Raw genomic sequence first — 24,294 nt, forward strand, 5'->3', positions numbered from 1 at the left:
CCTGGGAGCCCCTGAATTGTTTAATTTTTTTATAAAAAAATTTTTTTTTTTACAAATTAAAAATTCTGTTTAATTATATTTAAGTATTTCTCAATGTGTCCAAAATTGTTTACAAGTTTTCCTTGTATTTATAACAAATCTGAATAGAAAATTTTAATAAAATGTAGGTCTAATTTAAGAAAACTTTAAATGAACCATTCATGTTTAAACTCTAATATCAGTTATTTCTTGGCAGTTAGTAATTTTGTGTCAAATAATTATTCCAGGTTCATATTTAACCTTTAGTGTTACGCTTTTATCCCGAGACTGCATAAGAATATGCAAATTTAATGAAGAGAATGGTTTTTTTAGACACAGTGAAAATCTTCCAGTTTAGAAGGTTCTTACCTTGGATAAATAGGGACTTTTAGCCTCTAGGAGTATTTAATAAGGTGATTCTTAAATTTGTTCTGTATCCAAAGCATCTGAAGATCTTGTCAAACAGAAAAGGAGTTCCCACTCAGAGACTTAACAGATTCAGAGTCTGTGAGCTGCCTTCTTCAGCTTTCTTGGTCATTCTAATGCACACACAAGTTTGAGAGCAAATCCTTTAGAAGGTTCTTGAATCAAGAGACTTTACAGTTTCTTCCTTGTCAGTCCTCTTTTTTTAATTTAATTTAATTTTTTTATTCTTAAAAATTTACATCCAAATTAGTTAGCATATAGTGCCCCTTACCCATTTAGCCCATCCCCCCTCTCCCCACACTCCTCCAGTAACCCTCAGTTTGTTCTCCATAAATATGAGTCTCTTCTGTTTTGTCCCCCTCCCTGTTTTTATATTATTTTTGTTTCCCTTCCCTTATGTTCATCTGTTTTGTCTCTTAAAGTCCTCATGTGAGTGAAGTCATATGATTTTTGTCTTTCTCTTAGCATAATACCCTCCAGTTCCATTCACGTAGTTGAAAATGGCAAGATTTCATTCTTTTTGATTGCTGAGTAATACTCCATTGTGTGTGTGTATATATATATATATATATATATATATATATATATATATATATACACACACCACATCTTCTTATCCATTCATCCATTGATGGACATTTGGGCTCTTTCCATACTTTGGCTATTGTTGATAGTGCTGCTGTAAACATGGGGTGCATCTGAATTGTTTATTTTTTTTTTATAAAAAAAATTTTTTTTAATCTTAATTTATTTTTGAGAGAGAGTGGGAGACACAGAATCTGAAGTAGGCTCCAGGCTCCGAGCTGTCAGCACAGAGCCTGATGCAGGGCTGGAACTCATGGACAGTGAGATCATGAAGTCGGATGCTTAACTGACTGAGCCACCTAGGTGCTCCTGAATTGTTTATTTTCAAAAATACATTGTGTTGGGGGCTCAGTTGGTTAAGCATCTGACTTTGGCTCAGGTCATTATCTCTCGGTTTGTGGGTTCGAGCCCCACATTGGGCTCTGTGCTGATAGCTCAGAGCCTGGAGCCTTCTGTCTCTCTCTCTCTCTCTCTCTCTCTCTCTCAATCTCTGTGTCCCTCCCCTCCATTCGTGTGCGTGCGCGCGCGCTCTCTCTCTCGCTCTCAAAAATAAATAAATAAAACATTAAAAAAATAGGGTCACCTGGGTGGCTCAGTTGGTTAAGCGTCTGACTTAGGCTCAGGTCATGATCTCATGGTTTGTGCTGACAGCGTAGAGCCTGGAGCCCGCTTCAGATTCTGTGTCTCTCTTTCTCTCTGCCTCTCCCCCACTTGAGCTCTGTCTGCCTGTCTGTCTCTCTCTCAAAAATGAATAAAAAATAAATAAAATAAAAATACATTTGTGTTCCCTTTTAAATTGCAAGCTATTTAAAGAATTATATATACTTAAACTTGACATATATATTATGTTCAGGAGCAAAATGGTAGCACCAATTAGCTTTGTATTTGGTGATAGCATACATTTGTAAATGGCAATATGAGAGAGTAAGAAAAATAACTTCTATTTCTGGTAATTTTCTTTATAAACTTTTTTTTTTTTTTTTTTTGGTAAGTAAAAAAAAAAAAAAAAGTTTAGATGATCACAGCTTAGATTCTCCAAACCATGTTGGATAGAGATTTAACTCTTTATTGTTATAAAAAACAGTCACTTGGATCTTCCAGAAAATCATTTCTATTTGGTTTAGAAGTTTTTTATTTTTGGATATAGGTGGTTCTACTGTTTTGGGAATTCAAGAGTATTATAAAATTACTGTTTTATACTTAGTATATCTTTTCATCAAAGAAGCTTTCTTGGATCTTTAAAAGTTTAGATTTTGTTTATTTGCTTCTAATGACTATATAACGATGTATCTAAGCATAAAATAGTTTTTCTTTAAAAGTATCCTACAGATCAGATTTCTCACTAATTCTTATGTGAAAGTGCCTTCCATAATGTGTTCAATCTAATGAAGTTTATGGTGTTTAAAAATCACTGCTTAAATCAATGAGTGACTTAGAAAGTTGTCTAGCTTTCCTGCCCCATTTTAACTCTACTTCATTCTGTGAATGAAATAAAGCATCATCTTATCTCTTGTACTCTTTCATTTTGCACCAACTTGAGTAAAACTGAAGTTTTTCTCTTTATCTTAGATGAGAAGATAATTTATAAACTAAGTTTTTTCTCCTCTAGATTCTCTAAATGCAAGTATAGAAAGATCCTATTAATATCAAAAGATAATAGGGGGTGCCTGGCTAGTTCATTTGGTTATAGCACATGACTCTTGATCTCAAGGTTGTGAGTTCAAATCCCACATTGGGCATGGAGGCTACTTAAAAAAGTAGAGTAAATGCCATTGTTTGATAATCAAGTAATTTTATTATTTTTATTTTTATTATTCTCAGTTGAAATAGCTGGGAATTAATTTTTCTTGCCCCACATAAATGTAGAGGAAAACTACTTTGGTATAGCCCTTAAAAAGGAATTGATTTTGTTTTGACTTCTGGGGAAATTTTTTCACTCTGTTATATTGGTCTTGCATTTTATTTTTGCCTTGGAGACTGCAGAGCACAAGCTGAGAGTTGGGAAGAAGGATTGTTAGTACGGAAGAGCAGCAGTACCTCTTCTGCCCTCCTGCTTGAAGTCTCTAGCTTCTGCTGCAAAGTATGACTACTCCCTTTCCCCAGTTGTAAGAATGAGAGACAACGTCTTTTTTGGATTAGACTACTGGTCTGTCCAGTATAGAAGACTGTCTGTGAAAGTTACTCCAAAGTGCTTGCCCTCATCAAGGTGCATCTGTACCATCAAAGGGTGTTAGAAGATCTCTGATAACTCCTTTTGTGGGAGAACAGAGTAATTGAACTCTGGGACTAAAAGGTTAGAGATAAACCCTCACCCTTTATTATATCATCTACCCATTTATTAACCTGTCATCTGCTCTTTTGTTTATTTCATCTGGTACTTCTTTTCCCTAAAGTAATTTTTGCTTGCCCTGGTTAAGGTTCATTTGTTCCATCAAAGATGTGTTAGGAGATCTCTGAGAACTTTATCTGTTCAGTGCATTTATTTTAATATTCTCTACTTGGAAGATTTAACATTATCTGCCAGCTTGGGGATTTGTCTATTCATTACTCTGGACATATAGAAATAGAATAGTTCTAGGTTATTTAAGGAGCAGAGTTCCATTTTCTTGAAAGGGAATATAATGTATATATGTTTGTCTTTGTATATACATATGCACATATAGTTATATGTGCTTTATAAGCACAATGAAAGTCTGGAATCATACAGAGCTCAAGAAGCCATTGGAAATGGTTATGTTTGGGTATTGGCATTAGGAGGGACCGGGAAAGGAGAGGATCTTTTACTGTAAAGCTTTTCATATCCCTCAGTGCTTAAGAAATTGAAAAGAATTATGCAAATCTTTCTTTTATAGTAAAAATGTAGTATAATGATAATAAATATCTTCGGAATCCATTCTTACTCTTTATCTACTGTTTACATTTCTGAATGATTGAAAATACATGGTGAATTAATGAAGTATAGTGTGATATAATAAAACTGTTTTGTGTTATGAACTTGCTTTATAAACGGTTAGTAATATCTTATTTGTGGAGAGATCTGTAGAGTGTTTGAGAGCTGACTATATGCTAGGAGTTGGGGTACTGAATGCTAGGCTCATTCATACTTATCTTGTTTTACTATCTTCTGTCTAGTTCGTGTGTAAGACCTCGCTCTTTTTTTTTTTTTACAACCCTTTTTAAGGGTGTAAGTATTCACAGTACAAGATTTAAAAATCAAACAGAAGAATAAAGTAAAAAGTAAGTTTGCTTTCTCTTAGCCCCTCACTGTCCTCCAAAATTAACCATTGTTACTAGTTTCTTTTGTTTTTTCCAGAAATAGTACATATTATAATCAGCTATTTATCTATCTTTACGCATGCATATATATAATCATGTGATATATATTCTATATATAAATCATGGAATCATAATCATTTATAAAATCCTTTGATTACATATGACATGACTTTTTGCGTGTGTGTATGTAAAATTTCCCTCTCTTACCCATATGCCTCCACAATACGTGCAATCATATTGTATATATATTTGTTCTGCAACTTAACATGACCCCTAAGATTCAGGCAGTAACACTCATTTTTTATGCACCTTTATGTTCTGCAGCAGGAATAATTGTTCAAACATACTGATTGCATCATAGCATTCCCAACCTTTGCTAAAACAATTCAGGGGCTTCCTTTTCTCAGGTAAAGTCCAGCCACCTTAACCTGGCATACAAGACCTTGAATTGGTTCCTGCCCGCTTTGCTTGCCTCTTGAAACTCTTGGCTTAGACTTGGAGTGTTGGTCATCCTCCAACTTTTTTCAGTTTTTTAAACAGTTTATAACCTCTTCTCTGCAATCTACTTCCTCTGTTTTGTACTTTGGATAACTCCTACTTTTTTTTTCTTCTTTTAACAAATTTCTAACAGTCGTAGCATTTACAAAAATCCACAAGTAAAATAAGATTTAAAGAAATAAAGCAAAGTACAATTAAAAACTTCACTTTTTTCATAAGCATATAATATCCAAAAGAATATATGCTTAAAAAATGTGATTCCAATGGCTTACTTATTTCCTTTTTCACAATAAGGTTAATATAGGATTTGCTTATTTTTAATTTTTAATTTTGTATAATCAAAGTTATATAAATAGATTCAGTAATTAGTTCCTCAAAGTTATTATGAAAAGCAGTAGTCCAGGTTCTGGTTCCAGATAAGATGGAGTAAGCACACTTCACCCTGTCTCTCCCACTGAATGCAGCTATAAAACCTGGACAGAGTGCTTGGAGTGGCTATTTGAGGACTCTGAAAAATAAATAGTAGGAGGCAGATTGGGGAAGAAGACCAGAATTCAAAGTACCACTGAACCGGCGGTGAGTTTACCATTTCTTTCCTTCCAGTATGCCCCAGCCTGAACTTAATGTATCCTGAAACTTGGAAGTGAGCATTATTAACACGACAGAAAAACTACCAGGAGAAGCCCTCTAGTTCTGACTCAAGGAGCTCCGGGAAGGGGTCTCCTAATGCTCAGAGAAAATGTGGCAATACCGCATCATTCTTTTTTTCTTCTTTTTTTCCTTTTCTTCATTTTCTTGCACCCCAGGCCTCAAGCAGTCCTTGGGAGCAACTGCAGTGGCCTCAGTGGGGGCAGGCAGGAGCCTAAATCTCAGAGGGAGGGGAAGTTTCCTCTCAGATTGGAGGAGCTCTGGTCTCAAGAGAGTGAGGTAAATCCCATGGCTTTTCTGCTCCTCTGCTCTTTTTTTGTTGCTTGGCCCAGTCTTGAGGAGTACATGGCAGAGTGGGGTTAATGAAGCCTCAATTTTCTGCTGGAAAGCTGGAAAAGGAGAGCCCCGGGGAACCAAGAGATTGCAAGAAAATGAGGAGTTTGGGAAACTGACTACTTAAAGTTACTTATGGAATCATGAGTTGACTTCCAAGCTGTACCTACCTGAGTCTGATCCTAAACAGCATACAGAAACATTGAGGACTGAAATACGGGATAGACCACCCCTTAACTCCCAAACTAGACACTACGTGGGACAGTTATAAAACACATTCAGTATGACTCCAGAGGGTTTGAAAACTGAATTGAAATTGGAAATAGAACCCACAGGAGGCTGGTCAGAACTTGAAATGTGAACCCAACTGGTCAGTTATTGTCCAAAACAAAAACACCAACATTCTTAGTGGGACTTAAATAGGACCCAGAGTATCATAAAGTAATATTCCAAGTGTCCAGAATACAATCTAGAATTACTCAGCTTAAAAAGAATCAGAAATATTGAACTCACATGGGAAAAGACACCTGACAGATGGTGATCACACATATGCTAAAATTATCTGAAAAACAGTTTTAAAATCAGCTATTATAACCATGTTCCAGGATTGAGTGAGAAGATAGAAAGTCTCCGCAAAGAAATAGAAGATATGAAGAACTAAATGGAGAATTTAGAACTAAGAAATACAATAATGGAAATGAAAACTCATTAAATCAGCTCAATAGCAGAGTAGACATGACAATGAAAGAGTCAGTGCACTTGAAAATAGATAAACAGAAATGATGTAATTTGAAAACAGAGGAAAACAGTTAAAGAAATACACAGCCTCAGGGACCTACGAGACTATGATAAACTCTTAAATTTGTATCATCAGAGACCCAGAATGAGAAGAGAATGAGTGTGGTCCATCAAAAATACTTGAAGAAATAATGGCATAGAGATTGGAAAGAAGACATAAAACTGTCCCTATTTGCAGATGGCATAATCATCTATATAGAAAATCCCAAGGAATCCATGAAAAAATTCCTAAAGTAGTGAGTTTAGCAAGTGATTCATGGTCAACTCAGAAAAAGCAATCATATTTCTATATGCTAGTGATAAACAATTAAAAACTGAATTTAAAAAACTTTACGTAGCTCCCCCAAAATGAAACACTCAGCTATAAATGTGACAAAATATGTGTAAGATCTCTATGCTGAGAATTATAAAACCCTGATTAAAAAAAAGAAAAGATTTAAGTAAATGGAGAAATATGTTGTATTCATGAATTTGAAGAATCGCGATAGTAATGATGGTGGTTTTCCCCAAATGATCTATAGATTTAAAGCAGTATTGATAAAAAAAAATCCCAGCAGCACTCTGCCTAGTTATAAACTGATTCTACAATTTCTAAAGAAAGGCAAAGGACCTAGAATAGCCAAAACAATTTTGAAAAAGAAAAATGTTGGAAAAAATGAAACTACATGATTTAAAAACAGCATGATGCTATCATAATCAAGACTTTATTGGCAAAGGAAAGAGCTGTAGCTCAATGAGATAGAATAGAGATTCCAGAAATAGGCCCACACAAATATGGCTGATAATTTTTTATAAAGTTGCAAAATGGAAAAGGAATAATCTTTTCAATAAGTGGCGTTGGAATAATTGGACATCAACATAAAAAAATAATGAACCCTGATCTAAACCAAACATATTATACAAAAATGAACTTAAAATGTACCACACATCTAAATTTGAGACATAAAGCTATATAGCTTTTAGAAGAAAACGAGAAAATCTCTGTGTCCTGAGTGTAGACAAGAAGTTCTTGGACATGAGACCAAAAGCATGATTCATGAAAGAAGAAATCGATGAATTGGAGTTTATCAAATGAAAAACATTGCTTGTGAAGATGCTACTAAGGGAATGAAAAGGCAAATTATAGGCTGGAAGAAAATACTAGCAAGTCACATACCTGCAAAGGACTTCTATTTGGAATATGTAAAGAACTTTGAAAACTCAATGGTAAGAAAATAAGCCATTTAAAAATGTTTAATAGGCTTTGGCAAAGGGGATATAGAGTGGCAGATCAGCTCATGGAAAGATGTTTAGCATAACTAGGTATTAGGAGAATGCAAATTAAAACCATGGTGAGTTACCATTGCACATCCATTACGATGGCTTAAATTAAAACTGTTAACTGTACTAAATACTGAGGAGGATGTGGAGCAACTGGAACTCTCACATTGTTGGTGGAGTTGCAAAATGATGCAGTTCTTCTAGAAAGCAATTAAACAGATACTTACAAAAGTTAAATATGAATTTACTGTGTGATCCATCAGTCCTACCCATAGGCATTTACCCTTGAGCAATAAAAATTTGTGTTCATATAAAAGCAGATACAAGAATATTTATATCACCTCTATTCTTGTCAAAAATGTATAATTCAAAGAGTGAATGGATAAATCAAGGGTGGTAAATCCACATACGGTGGAATACTGTTTGGCAATAAAAAAGTATGAACTCCTAATTCTCACAACTCCTGATTTCCTCTTCTTAGGGGAGTCTCTCCAGGGACCTCCTAGTCAGCTCCAGTCAGGCATTTTTGATCTGTTCACAGGTATCATCCTTGGATCACACCTCAGTGTCTCCATGGGGATTCCCTTTGCTTCTTTTATATTGTATGCCTTGTTGAATCCCTTTTCTTTTGTGTTTATTCTCATTTAGTGAAGCACTTCTACTAGCTCCCTGAGTAAAGGATGCATGGGAGGTATGTGTTTGGGACCTCTCTTGCATGTCTGGAAGTGTTTTTATCCTACTCTGATGTTCAAATGAAAAACTGGCTGGATTTAGAATTCTGTATGGAAAATAATTTTGCTTCCAAAATTTGTCTTCATACTCACTGTAGTGGTTAAGTATAATTCTATTATGATTCTTGTCACTTTGGCAATATCTAATTTTTTTCTCTTTTTCCCCCAGGGTTTTTCAATTTCATGATGATATGCCATGGTATGGGTGTGTTTTAATCTAGTATGCCTGTTTGTGTGCTTTATTTAAACTTGTGATCTGAAGGTTTCTCTTGGGAAGTTTTCTTGAATTATTTTGTTGATGGTTTCCACCCCCTTCATAATTATTATTATTATTATTATTATTATTATTATTATTATTTTCCTTATACTGGGCCTTGGAATGGTTCCCTAATTCTTGGTTTCTTCTCTCTTATTTTTACATATGCTTGTTTGTACATATCTGTGATAGACAAGTACATTTTTTAAGTAGGGTAATGAAATTGTGCTTATTTTATTCATTCTAACCACAAAAGCCTGGTAGTTTTAAATTGGCAGTTGTGATAGAATAGAGAGTTTTGTTTAAAAGGTAGAATTCCCTGTGATGGCTATCTAGATTGAAGAGATGGAAACTTTTGCCTTTGACTCCTGGTGAGCTACTATAACCTAGGTAATTGTTGATGGGCAGCCTCGTGAGTGCTAAGAGGAGCCTTTGTTCCTTAAACTCCTTGGCTCAATTTTTTTCTGGGGACTTGGTTTAGAGGGCTCACCACTTTTGTTTTGTTTTGTTTTGTTTTGTTTTGTTTTGTTTTGTTTTGTTTTACCAATAGGTTAACTCAGTCAAGCTCTAAGCTCTGTGATGCATTCTAATCCATCGAATCTATTGATTTCTCACAGTGCTTATTCTTTGTTCTTAGAAGCTGTCATTTGATCTCATATTGTCATATTGTATAGTGAGTTCATTTCTTTCAACAAAATTGTAGATTCTTTGAGGACAGGACCTATGCCTTTTATTTTTCTGTCTTGGTATAAGTACTTCATGAACTGTTTTTGTTAGCTTGGGTGTGGTTTGTTTGGTGGTGGTGCAAATGGGTAAATAAGAGGAGTAAATGATAGGTGGGTAAGGAAGCTAGGACTGATTTTCTTGTGTCTTTGGCAGTACAGTAGCCCAGCTTTGCAGAATCCCAGTATTTGCTAGTTTGCCACTGAGCTGGAATTTATTCTTTAAGTTACAGAGCATCCCCATTAGTGGGTTTGGGATACTTTTAACTCAGCTCTTCACTTTATTACTAAATGGCTTTTTTATTTTGAAAGGAAAATGATTGATACCTCTTTCTGATTTTTTTACTGTCTTCTATCATATAAAAATAACATACAGTTATTTGCCTTTTGCATGACATTATTATTCATTAATATTTAATGCTAGGATGTAGACCATCACACCATCACTTGCCATAGCTTTTTAAGCTCTTGGATTGAAAGCAAAGGTAGTAAATTATCATTTGAAATTGTAGGAACACCATTTGCAACTATGTGGATGGAACTGGAGGGTATTATGCTAAGTGAAATTAGTCAGAGAAAGACAAAAATCTTATGACTTCACTCATATGAGGACTTTAAGAGACAAAACAGATGAACATAAGGGAAAGGAAACAAAAATAATATAAAGACAGGGAGGGAGACAAAACAGAAGACACTCATAAATATGGAGAACAAACTGAGGGTTGCTGGAGGGGTGTGGGAGGGGGGATGGGCTAAATGGGTAAGGGTCATTAAGGAATCCTGAAATCATTGTTTCACTATATGCTAACTAATTTGGATGTAAATTTTAAAAAATAAAAAATAAAATTAAAAAAATGAAGTAAGAACAAGAAGATTCATTAGGTTTTATGCATTTATTTTAAAGTACCAGCATATCTATTTCTTTAAAAAAATATTTTGGACAGTAAGGAAGGGTTTGTCACTACTTGCCTTAGATGAGTAAAAATCCTTTTTAATATCACAATTAAAATCGGTGTTTAACTACCAGGGTTCCATCTTGCGTATAATATCCAAAGATAGTATCTACCTATTTAAATTAAGTCTACTTCTTACTGTCTTTTTCGGGTGGAGATATCACGGATTATTTCATTTTGCGCAGTTTGGTGACAGACCACAAACATTCCTTACTGGGTTATATTGGTCAAGAGCTAGAAAATTAAGAGAAGGACTTAGTGGTGGTATTTTGAAGGGTTGGTAAAGATTTGGTTTGTATATTCAGAATTCCTTTCCTCTCTTAAAGGATTTCTTTAACGTAAGAGACATATAAACACGAAGTTAAAATTGATTTGTTATATACTTCCATCCTATATTTTCTTGAGGTCAACCATCTATGACTTTTAGTGATCAGCGCTACCTTGCTGATTGTCTTCTTTCTCTGCTTTCGTCTCTGCACCAGACTTGATCGCTCTTTTTCAACTCTGGGAAACTTACTTTAATTTTCTTGTTTTTTCCCCTCAGGGCTTTGGTAGGTGACTAATTTGCTAATACCTGAAAATCTAATCCTGAATTTTAATTGGTTGATATTACCTCTTACAGGGATACTTAGATTTAAGAGTTGTATTTGATTTGAGGAAATGAGGTTGAGGGGGAAAATGTGAGCAAAAACCAAAGTAGCACATTTGAGAAGGAGACTAAAAAAAGAAACTGGCTTCATTAGCGTGTATGATACATGTTGAAGAACTGAGGTTTGGTAAGTGATGTAGAATTAATTGTGAATTTCAGGTTCACCATTTTATTTCATTGCATTGCATTGCATTTATTTTTCCAGAAAATAAATGTTTAAAAACTTTTAATCCCAGTACAATAACATAGAGCATTATATTAGTTTCAGGTGTACGATATAATGATTCAACAATTATATACATTACTCCGTGCTCGTCATAATAAGTATACTCTTAATCTCCTTCACCTCTTTCACCTGCCCTCCCCCACCCCCCCCCCCATCCACTTCTTCTCTGGTAACCACCAGTTTGTTCTCTGTAGTTAACAGTTCATTTTTTGTTTGTTTGTCTCCTTTTTTTTCTTTGTTTATTTGCTTTGTTTCTTTAATTCCACATATGTGTGAAATCATATAGTATTTACCTGTCTCCGGTTGACTTCTTTCACTTAGCATTATATCCTCTAGATCCATCCACGTTTTTGCAAATGGCAAGATTTTATTCTTTTTTACGGCTAGGTAATATTCCATTGTGTGCACGCATACATGTGTGCATGTGTGTGTGTATCTTATATCTTCTTCATCCATTCATCTGTCGATACACACTTGGGTTGCTGCCATAATTTGGCTATTGTAAATAATGCTGCAATAAACATAGTGGTGCATACATCTTTTCGAATCAGTGTTTTTGTATTCTTTGGGTAAATACCCAGTAGTGTGATTACTGGATTGTAGGGTGGTCCTAGTTTTAATTTTTTGAGGAACCTCCATACCGTTGTCCACAGTGGCTGCACCAGTTTGCATTCCCACCAACAGGTTCCTTTTTCTCTACATCCTTGCCAACACTTGTTGTTTCTTGTGTTGTTGATTTTAGCCATTCTAACAGTGTGATATCTCTTTATAATTTTGATTTGCATTTCTCTAATGGTTATTGATGTTGAGCATCTTTTCATGTGGGCTATCTATATGGCTTCCTTGGAGAAATGTCTGTTCATGTTTCTGACCGTTTTTAATTGAATTATTTGGGGTTTTTTTGGTGTTGAGTTGTATGTTTTTTACGTATTTTAGATAACTCCTTATTGGATATGTCATTTGCATATATCTTCTCCCATTTAGTAGGTTGCCTTAGTTTTATTTTTTCCTTTGCTGTGCAGAGATTTTAATTTTGATGTAGTCCCAGTAGTTTATTTTTGTTTTTGTTATCCTTGTCTTAAGAGAAGTTACTGCCTGTACGTTCTCTTCTAGGAATTTTATGGTTTCAGGTCTCACATTTAAGTCTTTAATCCATTTTGAGTTTATTTTTGTGTATGGTGTAAGAAAGTGGTCCAGTTTCATGCTTTTACATGTAACTGACCAGTTTTCCCAGCACAATTTGTTGAAGAGACTCTTTTTCCCATTGCATATTCTTGCCTCCTTTGTCATAGATTAATTGACCATATAATCATGGGTTTTTTCTAGGTTTCTCTTTTCTTTTCCATTGATCTATATGTCTGTCTTTGTGCTAGTACCATACTGTTTTGATTTCTTCAGCTTTGTAGTATATCTTGAAATCTGGATCGTGATACCTCTAGTTTTGTTCTACATTTTCAAGATTGTGTTGTCTATTCAGGGCCTTTTCTGGTTCCATACAAATTTTAGGATTATTTGTTCTAGTTTTGTGAAAAATGCTGTTGGTATTTTGACAGGGATTGCATTAAATCTGTAGATTGCCCTAGGTAGTTTGGACATTTTAACAATATTTGTTCTCCCAATCTCTGAGCATGGACTATCTTCCATTTGTTATGTCATCTTCAAAATCATCAGTGTTTTGGGGCGCCTGGGTGGCGCAGTCGGTTAAGCGTCCGACTTCAGCCAGGTCACGATCTCGCGGTCCGTGAGTTCGAGCCCCGCATCAGGCTCTGGGCTGATGGCTCAGAGCCTGGAGCCTGTTTCCGATTCTGTGTCTCCCTCTCTCTCTGCCCCTCCCCCGTTCATGCTCTGTCTCTCTCTGTCCCAAAAATAAATAAACGTTGAAAAAAAAAAAATTAAAAAAAAAAATAAAAAAATAAAAAAAAAATCATCAGTGTTTTATAGTTTTCAGAGTATAGATCTTTTACTTGTTTGGCTAAGTTTATTCCTAGGTGTTTTGGTATTTTTGGTGCAATTGTAAATGGGGTTGTTTTCTTAATTTTTATTTCTGCTACTTCATTGTCTATAGAAATGCAATGGATTTCTGTATATTAATTTTGTGTCCTGAGACCTTATTGAATTCATTTATCAGTTTTAGTAGTTTTGTGGTGGAGTCCTTCACCATTTTAATGGTCTTTATGTAGGCATTACTGTTTATGGTTTCTTAAGTAGGCAAATGACATCATATTCCAAACAGTATTTGGGGAAATTATCCTATGAATAGTGTGTGGCTGGTGACATATGGGACATTCTTGGCCTAGTCCAGTGAAGTACAATCAGATTTGACAGAATGGAGGGAGTCTAGAAGAGACACTGCTAAGTGAGCCTGTCAGTAAATAATAGGTGGTAATTCATTAGAGCATGCATCATCAGAGGAGTCCAATAGTATGTTTATAAAAGATAGGTGAAGCACAGGACAAGGCAAGCTCATGCTTGTCATTCTAAGGTAGACATTTGGCCCACCCTGTAGGGGTGGGGAGAGGGGCAGTAGAGCAGAGAAGAAGGAGCAAATGGCCTTATGCCTAGAAAGTCCAGGGTGCTAGATAGTTTATGAAAGGCTTATTTTCATTCTCCCTTCCTTCTTTCCTTCTTAGACACCTGTTTAGACACCCATAATTCCCTTCACCTATTTCACCCATCCTCCCACACACCTCCCTTCTGGTAACCATTTGTTTGTTCTCTATACTTAAGAGTCTGTTTTTTGGTTTGTCTCTTTTTTTTTCTTTGTTCATTGTGCTAGGAACTGGGGTTATAAATAAGGGATGGTCTTTGTCCTCAGGGGTTCACAATCAAGTCAGACTGATACAGAGGGTGAATAATGATGTTATAGATGAAAAGTTATAAAAAATGTATAAAATTTATTAAAAAGATCCATAGGAGTATTGAGAAGGGAACAAAAGAGAAACCAGAGAGAAGCTCAGTTGTCAGAGACAAGGAGTTAGGTCAGGACAAGTTGAAGCGGCAAGGGTGAATGGTTGATGACATCTAGAGTATTGTGGTTAGAGCTCCATAAATGTTTCCTGCTGAGCCTGAGGAGAAAGTGAGGGGGGTTTGAGTCTTTAGGTGATAAGTAAGTGGCACCAGTAATATAGAGAGAAAGGATATAGTGGCAGGGAACGAACAAGGGCTTTAAAGTATTTGGGAAACATGACGCAAAAGGACTCCAGATAAATGGCTCTATGACATAGTGATGTCCTAGGCCAAGGTAGGAAGTCCCAGGAGTGGACGGAGAGCAGATGGACAAAAGATAAGAATTGACAATTCGCAAGAAAGAAAACCTAAGCAATAAAGAGATGAAAAGATGCTCAACCTTACTAGTAATAAAGAAACTCAAAATATATAGCAAAACACTGTTTCATACCCATTGGATTGGCAAAAACAAAAATGTCTGACAGCTCCAAGTGTTGGTGAGGACAGAGAAATGGGAACTTACTCAAGTCCAGATAGCAGAAGTATAAATTGGTACAACCACTGTGGAAGGCTATTTGTGCCTATTATTTAATGAAGAGGCTAACAGCCATTTATCATTCTTTCTGTGTCAGGCCTTGTTTTTAAGTGTATGCTTTTAAAAAAAATATTATTTGATTTAATTTTTCTTTAACTTTCCCCTGATTTTATAGTTGAGGAAATAGAGCTTAAGAGAGGTTAAATAATCTGTCCACACAGTCAAAAAAGTAGTGAATAAAAGAGCTAGGATTTTAGCTTAGATCTGTCTCTTTCTAAAATTTGTGTTCATAATCACTAACGATAATAGGAAGCATATATAGAGCATTTACTGTGTGCCAGGCAGTATATTTAATATTAGACATACCTTACCTGATTTACCTGTGTAATAATAACTCTTTGAGGTTAAGAATTTTTGTTACCCATCATGTGGCTTTTAGAAATTAAGTAACAAGCTAGCAAGTGAAAAAGCTGTATTTAATTCCAGTGATCTTGACCACATGAACTTTTCTTCCACATCATATTGAAGGATCCAGAGGTGTAGGATAGACTACAGGTGTATTTTGACCCGGATTCTCTTTTTTTCCCCCTCTCAGTTTTACTGAGATATGTATAATTGACATACAACTTTGTATTATATACAACATAAAGATTTGATACATGTATATACTGCAAAATAACCACAAGTTTAGTTTAGTTTATCACCTCACGGTTTTTCTTTCTTGTGATAAGAACTTTTTTTTTAACTTTGAGGGTTTTTTTTTTTTTTAAGTTTATTTATTTATTTTGAGAAAGCATGTGGAAGGAGCAGCCAGAGAGAGAGAATCCCAAGCAGGCTTTTGCACCATCAGTGTGGAGCCAAAATGAGGGGCTTGAACTCACGAACCGTGATTTGTTTCCATGTCTTGGCTATTATAGGTAATGTGGCATTGAACGTGGGCGTGGGATGTCTCTTAACGATAGTAATTTCATTTCTTTGGGTATATACCAACAAGTGGAATGGCTAGATCATATGCTAGTTCTATTTTTAATTTAAAAAATTTTTTAATTCCAGTGTAGTTAATGTACAGTGCTATATTAGTGTCAGGTGTACAATATAGAGATCCAACAGTTTTTTTTTTTTTTAATTTTTTTTTTCAACGTTTATTTATTTTTGGGACAGAGAGAGACAGAGCATGAACGGGGGAGGGGCAGAGAGAGAGGGAGACACAGAATCGGAAACAGGCTCCAGGCTCTGAGCCATCAGCCCAGAGCCTGACGCGGGGCTCGAACTCACAGACCGCGAGAGCGTGACCTGGCTGAAGTCGGACGCTTAACTGACTGCGCCACCCAGGCGCCCCAGAGATCCAACAGTTCTATATATTACTTAGTGCTTATCAAGACAATCCCGCTCCTAATTCCCTTCACCTATTTCACCCATCCTCCCACACACCTCCCTTCTGGTAACCATTTGTTTGTTCTCTATACTCAAGAGTCTGTTTTTTGGTTTGTCTCTTTTTTTTTCTTTGTTCATTTGTTTCTTAAGAAACTTCTTTTCTAAAGTTTATTTATTCATTTTGAGAGAGACAGAGACAGTGTTGAGCAGGGCAGGGGCAGAGAGAGGGAGAGAGAGAATCCCAAGCACTGTCAGCATGGAGCCTGATGCAGGGCTCGAACTCAGGAACTGCTAATCACGACTTCAGCCAAAACCAAGTGGTGGATGCTTAACTGACTGAGCCAAATCTCTGTAATATTTTCCATAGTGGCCACACCAATGTACATTCCTAGGAGTAGTGCCCAAGGATTCGCTTTTCTCCACATCCTTACCAACACTTGTTATTTCTTATCATTTTGATAATAGCCATTCTCATGGGTGTGAGATAATATTTCTTTGTGGTTTTGATTTGCATTTCTCTGATGATTAATGATATTGAACACTTTTTCATGTACCTGTTGCCCATTTTACTATTTTCTTTGGAAAAATGTCTCTTCAGGTCCTCTACCCATTTTTAAGTTGGATTGTTTGTTCTTTTTTGCTGTTGAGTTGTATGAGTTCTATATTTTGGATATTAACTACTTATCAGATATATGATTTGCAAATATTTTCTCCCAGCTGGTTGCTTTTTCATTTTGTTGATGGTTTCCTTTGTTGTGCTGAAGCTTTATAATTTGATATGGTCCCACTTGTTTATTTTTGCTTTTGTCATCTTTGCTTTTGATGTCAAATTTAAAAAATCATTGCCAAGACCAGTGTCAAGGAGCTTACCCTCTATGTTTTCTTCTATCAGTTTTATGGTTTCATGTTTTACATTCAAGTCTTTAATCTATCTTGAGTTGATTTTTGTGTATGATACGAGATAGCATCTGGTTTTCATTCTTTCACATATGGCTGACAGTTTTTGTATATGATTATCTCTTCCATATTGTAGAAATAATTCTCATGCTTATTTCCTTCATGGTTGAGAGATAGTTGCTGATAGCAACTGGAAAGGAGCTCCATTCTTTCTCTTTAAAAATAACATCTCTTCTCATAAGTGTCATATGAAACTATTCAGTTTTCCTCTGATTAGAACATTCCTGAAACAGTCTTGTCAGGGGCGCCTGGGTGGCTCAGTCGGTTAAGCGGCCGACTTCTGCCCAGGTCATGATCTCGCGGTCTGTGAGTTCGAGCCCCTCATCGGGCTCTGTGCTGACAGCTCAGAGTCTGGAGCCTGTTTCAGATTCTGTGTCTCCCTCTTTCTCTGACCCTCCCCTGTTCATGCTCTCTCTCTGTCTCAAAAATAAATAAATATTTAAAAAAATTTTTTTAATTAAAAAAAAAAAAAGAATCTCATCAGAGTAATGTCACGCATTGATTGTTTTAAGTCTTGAATATTTAGTTTTCTTCCCCTCAACAAATTGATCTCTATAATAAAAGAGAAATTTGTCTATTACTCTGATTGGCTGAGAACAATTAATGTCCAACCTTGGGCCTGGAAGTAGATCAAGCCCATAGAGACAGTAGATACATGATAAAGGAAGATCATTCCCCAAGGGTAATTTGGGTATGTTATTAAGGGGGAATGAACACTGGATAGTTAATCAATATGATGCTTTATAAATATACTATATCATTTAATTTTCTCAGTAGTTCTGAGGAAATTGAGACTTAAGCTTCCATAATTATTAATGGCAGAGTTCAGATTTAATTCTAGTCTAGTGCTTGCTTTATTTCTTTCCATCTGTCTTGTGTCTCCTACAAAGAAAAATAATAAGTTGTCCCACTGGTATATGGCATTCATGACCCTACCTTCTAAGATTCCAAAGTGATTTTCTGTAGATTTCCTTAATTAAAACTTAATCATCACAAGATACCAAAAGTTATGGGGTACAGTTTAAGTAGTGCGCTTAAAAGGCAACATATAGCAGTAAACACCTAAATTAAGAAGCCAGAAAGATCTCCAGTACATTGTCTAACCTTCCACCTTATGACACTAAAGAAGGAAGAGCAAATTAAACCTAAAGCAGGCAGAGCCAGCCTGGCTGGCTCAGTCAGTAGTGTGACTCTTGATCTCAGGACCATGAGTTCAAGCCCCAGGTTGGGCATAGAGCTTACCTAAAAAAGAAAACAAAACAAAGAAACCTAAAGCAGGCAGAAGGAAGTAAATAATAAAGATTATAGTGGAGATGAGAAAAACAAGGAGGAAATCCACAAAGCCAAAAATTGGTTCTTTGAATAAAATGAACAGTATTAACAAACCTTTAGCTAGAAACACTAAGGAAAAATAGAGAAGAATCAAATTATTAAAATCAGGAATGAAAGAGGGAACATTTCTGTTGACCTTACGGAAATAAAAATGATTATAATAAGGGAATACTACATAGTACATGGCAACAAATTAACCTACATGAAATGAACAATGGATGAATTGTGTGGTATGTTAATAATGTTTCAATAAAGGTATAAAAAACTTATTCATTGTTTAGTTAGTATGTATCCTGTGCAGAGCTGCGTACTAGAGTACGAACATAATATAGCCTGAGGATGCTGAAATTAAGTTTATATATCTATTATATTCTGGTGCCTTTGTGTACAGTAATGAGAATCTGTGGGAATTAAGTAGGAATAAAATGAGGGTTGGCTTGGTTATCATTCCTACACAAGATAGTCCTGCTCTACAGCATCATTAAGATTATATAGATGTCAGGGCACCTTGTCTGCTCAGTTGGTTAAGTGTCCGACCCTTGGTTTTGGCTCAGGTCATAATTTAATGGTTCCATGAAGTTTGAGCCCTACAACGGGCTCTGCACTGGCAGCGCGGAGACTGCTTGGGATTCTCTCTCCCTCTTTCTCTCTGCCCCTTCCCCACTTGCACTGTCTCTGTCTCCCAAGTAAATAAACTAAAAAAAAAAAAAAAAAAAAAAAAAAAAAAAGATTATTTAGATGTCTTGGGGGTGTATGGATGGCTCAGTCGGTAGACTGTGCAACTCTTGATCTTGGAGTTTTGAATTCAAGCCCCACACTGGGTGCAGAGATAACTTAAAAATAAAATCTTAAAAAAAGAATATTTAGATGTCTTTTATCCTGGGAGTTCTTAAAAGTTTATAGAATAGTTTACCTAGAGATTTGGAGTTGTTTCTGTAATATTTCTGGACCTCTCCTCTATTCTCATTGTGCATGAAGTTGAATAACTATTTTTGTGAATGTGGAGTTGTGATCAGACCTCATAGTGCATAGTGTAGGACTCTTTTTTTTTTTCATTTGTTTGCTTACCAACTATATATGACTTTGTAGACTGTCTAACTTACAATAAAGATTGCTATAGTTCTGGTATCTAGATTCTACTTAGGACTCTTATCTAAATGGCAGTGTGTTAGGTTTTACCTGATATAGCCTGTGCTTTTCAAGCTGGTTGTCTATGTTTCCTTTTCTCCACAGCAATGATTTTGAATTATTAACATTCTCTTCAAGTATAACCTACCCTAGTCCCCTCATTTTTAGAGATTATTTTGCTTAACTCACATCTAAAAAATAGGGAAAATAATAATACTTAAGCTGTGAGGATTAAATGCATGTAAAGGACTTAATATAATGCCTGGCACAATATGTTTGCATATTGTGCATGTTTTATTATTTATAATTATTTATTAATTTGTTTATTTATAGATACTGATTGGGGATTTCACTATTTACCAGGTAATGTGCTAGGGACCAGATAGATATGGTCCTTGTGCTACTCATGGAGTGATATCTCAGTTTGTACTAGATATCACAGTAGTTATTTTACTATTCTAAGTGGTGGTGAAGAATTACTATTCCAATTAAATTTTAGTTTCTCCTTGCTTCTAAAAATTTGTATATATTTACTGAACTAACTTTATTAAGGATTTTCATTAATTGTGTATATCTAAAATAGAAGAGCAGTAGTACACTGTTTTCAAAGTATGAGGTAAGAATTCATTAAGCTCTTACCTAAAGCAATGAAGATAGATGGGTGAATCCCAGAAAATTTGCTACTGACTTTGTATTTTGGTTACCTAGTAGAGTCTACACTTTATTTTATTTCTGTCTTTTTTCTTTTTAAAAGTAGGATGGTTTCACTATTGAGAGATAAATAGTATTTTGGTATATAACATACCAATAGGATATTTTTGAAAGAACATCCTAAGAAGAGTTAAATATAGTATGGCCTTCTGGTTTTAGATGGTTGAAATGTCTTTGTAATAGAGATCCATTATTTAAGTGTTATATGCGAGGAAGATGGAATCTTGAAGAATGGGAAACAAGAAGAAAATACTACCTAAATGATATTTTAATTGTTCCTTTGAAGCTGAGGGAAAGTGTAAGTTGCTAATTGACCATTATTTTATCCTTTCATTCCTACTTCAATTTAGTAGGTGACACAGTTTTGCAAACATTTGTAACATGCATGTGAAGTGATTGTCAGCATTGTACACATTGGGAATTAATGCTCCCGTTTCACTCATTTCTTGCTACTTTTCAATAAAAACACAGATAATGAGAAAACAGTGTGATAACCCAGAAGCAAAAGAAGTTGAATTATTAACTTAAGTCTAGATTGTCTTTATGTTTTAAGTCAGCCAGTAGTAAGGTTTTTTTTGAATGTTGAGATATTATTTCTCATCCGTCTATCAAGCCTTGCCCTTATAGCTCTTGGTGTGTGACTTACTTTACAGGCAAGCTTCTTCAAAGATTGCCCTGGCTGTCTCATACTTCACTTACACTTTAATCCATTAAAGGCTGGCTGCCGCCCTTTCCACTCACTAGTGACTTCCTAATTTTTTATATTAACCAGTATTTCTCAGTCTTTCTTCTTCTTCTTCTTTTTTTTTTTTTTAGTGTTTATTCATTCTTTTGAGAGAGAGAGAAAGAGAGACAGAGCACAAGTGGGGGAGGGGCAGAGAGAGGGAGACACAGAATCTGAAGCAGGTTCCAGACTCTGAGCTGTCAGCACAGAGCCTGACACGGGGTTTGAACCCACAAACCGTGAGATCGTGACCTGAGCTGAAGTCAGACGCTTAACCAACTGAGCCATCCAGGCGCCCCACTTCTCAGTCTTCCTATAGCATTTGCCATTGGCCACTTCTGCCTTAACATGCTCTTCTCATTTTATTTCTATAATACCCCTTTCTCATAGTTTCCTCATACCTCTGTGGCTATTAACTTGATTTCCTTCATGCATTTTATTTTTGCCCATGCTCTAAATGTTGCATTTTCTAAAATTCTGTTCTTAGGTTAATTTTATCATTCTTTATTCTTCCAACTTGTCAACTGTCCATCTATGTTTGTAGTTCCATCTACCTTCCATGAACTAATGGTTCCCCAGTGTATTTCTATAGCTCAGCAACAGGCTTGAAATTACAATTGTCTGCTGAATTCAACAGGTTGTTCTTATACTCAATATTCTGATATCCCTTACAGTCTATACAACCTACTATATATTCCCTTATTTTGGTACAATTTATCATATAGTTGTGCCAATTTTTAGTCAAAAATTATCTTTAGTATCTCTTATATTTATCTTATTTTTTCTGTCTCTACTGTAATAATTTAAACCCTATTCTCTGTCTTGGGATATGGTAACTATTCCCAGAATCACCTTTCTGCCTCTAGAATTAACCTCTCTGTAGTCTATCCTCCTCATTGCCACCATAGCAGTGTTCTAAAGTAAAATGTTTTGTGTTTTTCCTCATCTTAAAATTTTTTACTATTTATTTATTTATTTATTTATTTATTTATTTATTTATTTATTATTTTTAGAGCGTGCAAGTGAGTGAGGGAAAGGGGCTGAGGGAGAGAGAGAGAGAGAAAGAATCCCAAGCAGATGCCATGTTCAGTCAGCGCAGAGTCCAGCACAGGACCTGTTCCCACGACCCTGGGATCATGACCTGAGTCACATCAAGAGTCGGACATTCAACCGACTGAACCATCCAGCCACCCCTTAAAATCTTTTATATGCTTCTCCTTACCCAGCGGTAGATTTTATATGTCCATCCATGGCCCATCTGCTTTTGGATCATTTAGAGAACTTTTGAAAAGCTCCTATACTGTATCTTCCTCCATCGATTATGAATCAGTATAGAGTTTAGGAATCTTTAAAAATCTTCCCAAGATGATTTTGATAAGCAGCCTGGGCTGGTAAACACCGACTTACAAATGTCTTTCACTTTCCTTATCATGGAGTCTAAGGCGTTTCATGGTCTCATGCCTCCTGCTTCTCAAGCGTCTTCTCATGCTGTTCTCCCTTCATTCACTGTACTCCAGTAGCCTTGGAGCCTACCAGTCTTGATCCTTTTTTAAAGACCTTTGTTTGCTTTTATTGGATCAGGGCAGAACCCTAGATTTCTGCCTGCTCCACCTTTGCTTTCCTCCATACCCTAGTCAGCACCTCCTTGGGTTTCACAGATGAAACTCAGGTTGAAAGCTACTGAACTAATGCAAATTAATGAGGTCCAGAAAGATTAAGTGATTAAGTGACTGAAGTCATATATTGGTCAATGGCAGACCATATCTAAAATTCAGGATTTATATTCCTAACAGAGTTCTTAGGTATTGCTCTTCTCTCTTTTCATATGTATAATGTCTGGGCAACTTGATCTGAAATGACCCTTTAATTCTTTACTTCCTAAATAAATTATCATTCATTTATTCCCTCATTCATTCATTTATTCATCCAGTAAATTTATTCATTCAATAAACATTTATTTGACTACACAAGGAACAGTGTAGAGTCCAGGGGAGGTAGGTAGAAAATCTGAATAATACAGATTTCCTATTATTAAGGTTCTTAAGACAGGTCCATTGTATTCAATTATAAAATACTATACAGAAAAACAAATTATTAATTTTTTAGAAGAGAAACCATAGTATAACCTTTTCCACTGTTTTGTGTTTTTCTTTTCTTTCTTTTATCCAGGGAAAGACCATGTTTGTAGATTTATTGGCTGTGGGAGGAATGATCGATTCAACTATGTGGTCATGCAGTTGCAGGTAGGTTACTTTGAAAATGTATCTTAAAATATTTCAGTTTTGATCAAGGTACCTAATTTTACTTGTTATGGATAAAACAAAATTCTTGGTATCATCATCTCAGAATGTTTTATACTATGCAGATGGAATTTTTTTTTTTTGGATGGAATTTTATTTAAACAGATTTGATACAGATTTTCCCAAAGATGAAAGGGTTGTTCTTGTCAACTGTTTTAGTTGATCCATATCTTCATTGATTGTCATCATTGCAAAGTTTTTCAATCCCTACATGGATTGCTGGATATAATGTGAGTCTTGCTCTGTCCCTGTCCCTTCCCCTTCCTGTCTTTATTACCATTAGGACTCTAGTTTTTAATTTATGTGCTCACGTAGTAACTTTGCTTGAAAATTGAAGCATTAGTTGATACAGAGGAGAAATGCATTCCTTTTTCTTTTATCATTCATTAACATAGGTCTGATCCCTATCCTTTAGACAGAGAGTGGAATTGGGCTGGTCAGGAGAGGAAAGAAATTCAGAAAGGGAATTTTGGAGTAATGACCACAGCAGGGAGAAGAGGGAAACCATCCCATTCTCTCTGACAACTGCGTCTGCCCCTGAACACATACACATACACACATACACACACACACCTCTGAACTGTAGTCACTCTCAAAGTGTAAAAGCTGTGGTTTACCTTACTGCCTAACTTAAGAGTTATCAGAGTTTCCTTTCATCTTTTGCAAAACTTTCTTTGGACATTGGGTTCTTTTGTTTTCTTTGAACTTAACTGTATAACAGTGATTTCAGACAGATCCTAGCCTGAATGCTTTCTCTTCTCATCAGAATGCTTTTCCTGTTTCCCTCAACTATCCTTCAGCATTTGTCTCTGTAAGCTATACCCATAGAGTCTTTGAGTCGTGTGATTCACTGTCTCTTGAGCCAGCATTGTTTTATTTCTTGAAGCAGTTATCCTTGTAACTTTTGA

The 24,294-nt window shown here is 35.7% G+C and overlaps 1 protein-coding gene across 4 annotated transcripts in view; it reads left to right on the top strand.

The window, feature by feature from the left end:
* The window catches only part of TTBK2 (tau tubulin kinase 2), a 164,768-nt gene that overhangs the window by 45,881 nt on the left and 94,593 nt on the right, over positions 1 to 24,294 (top strand). For 3 of the 4 annotated variants that reach the window (XM_047862921.1, XM_047862922.1, XM_047862920.1), the window contains exon 4: positions 23,256 to 23,329. In XM_047862921.1, the coding sequence (XP_047718877.1) occupies positions 23,256 to 23,329 (74 nt within the window). Of the gene's footprint in view, positions 1 to 5,267; positions 5,380 to 23,255; positions 23,330 to 24,294 lie in introns of all 4 variants that reach the window. The other variant, XM_047862923.1, reaches the window with a different exon arrangement.

This window comes from Prionailurus viverrinus, chromosome B3 (assembly GCF_022837055.1).
Source record: "Prionailurus viverrinus isolate Anna chromosome B3, UM_Priviv_1.0, whole genome shotgun sequence".
NCBI classification, from domain to species: Eukaryota; Metazoa; Chordata; class Mammalia; order Carnivora; family Felidae; genus Prionailurus; species Prionailurus viverrinus.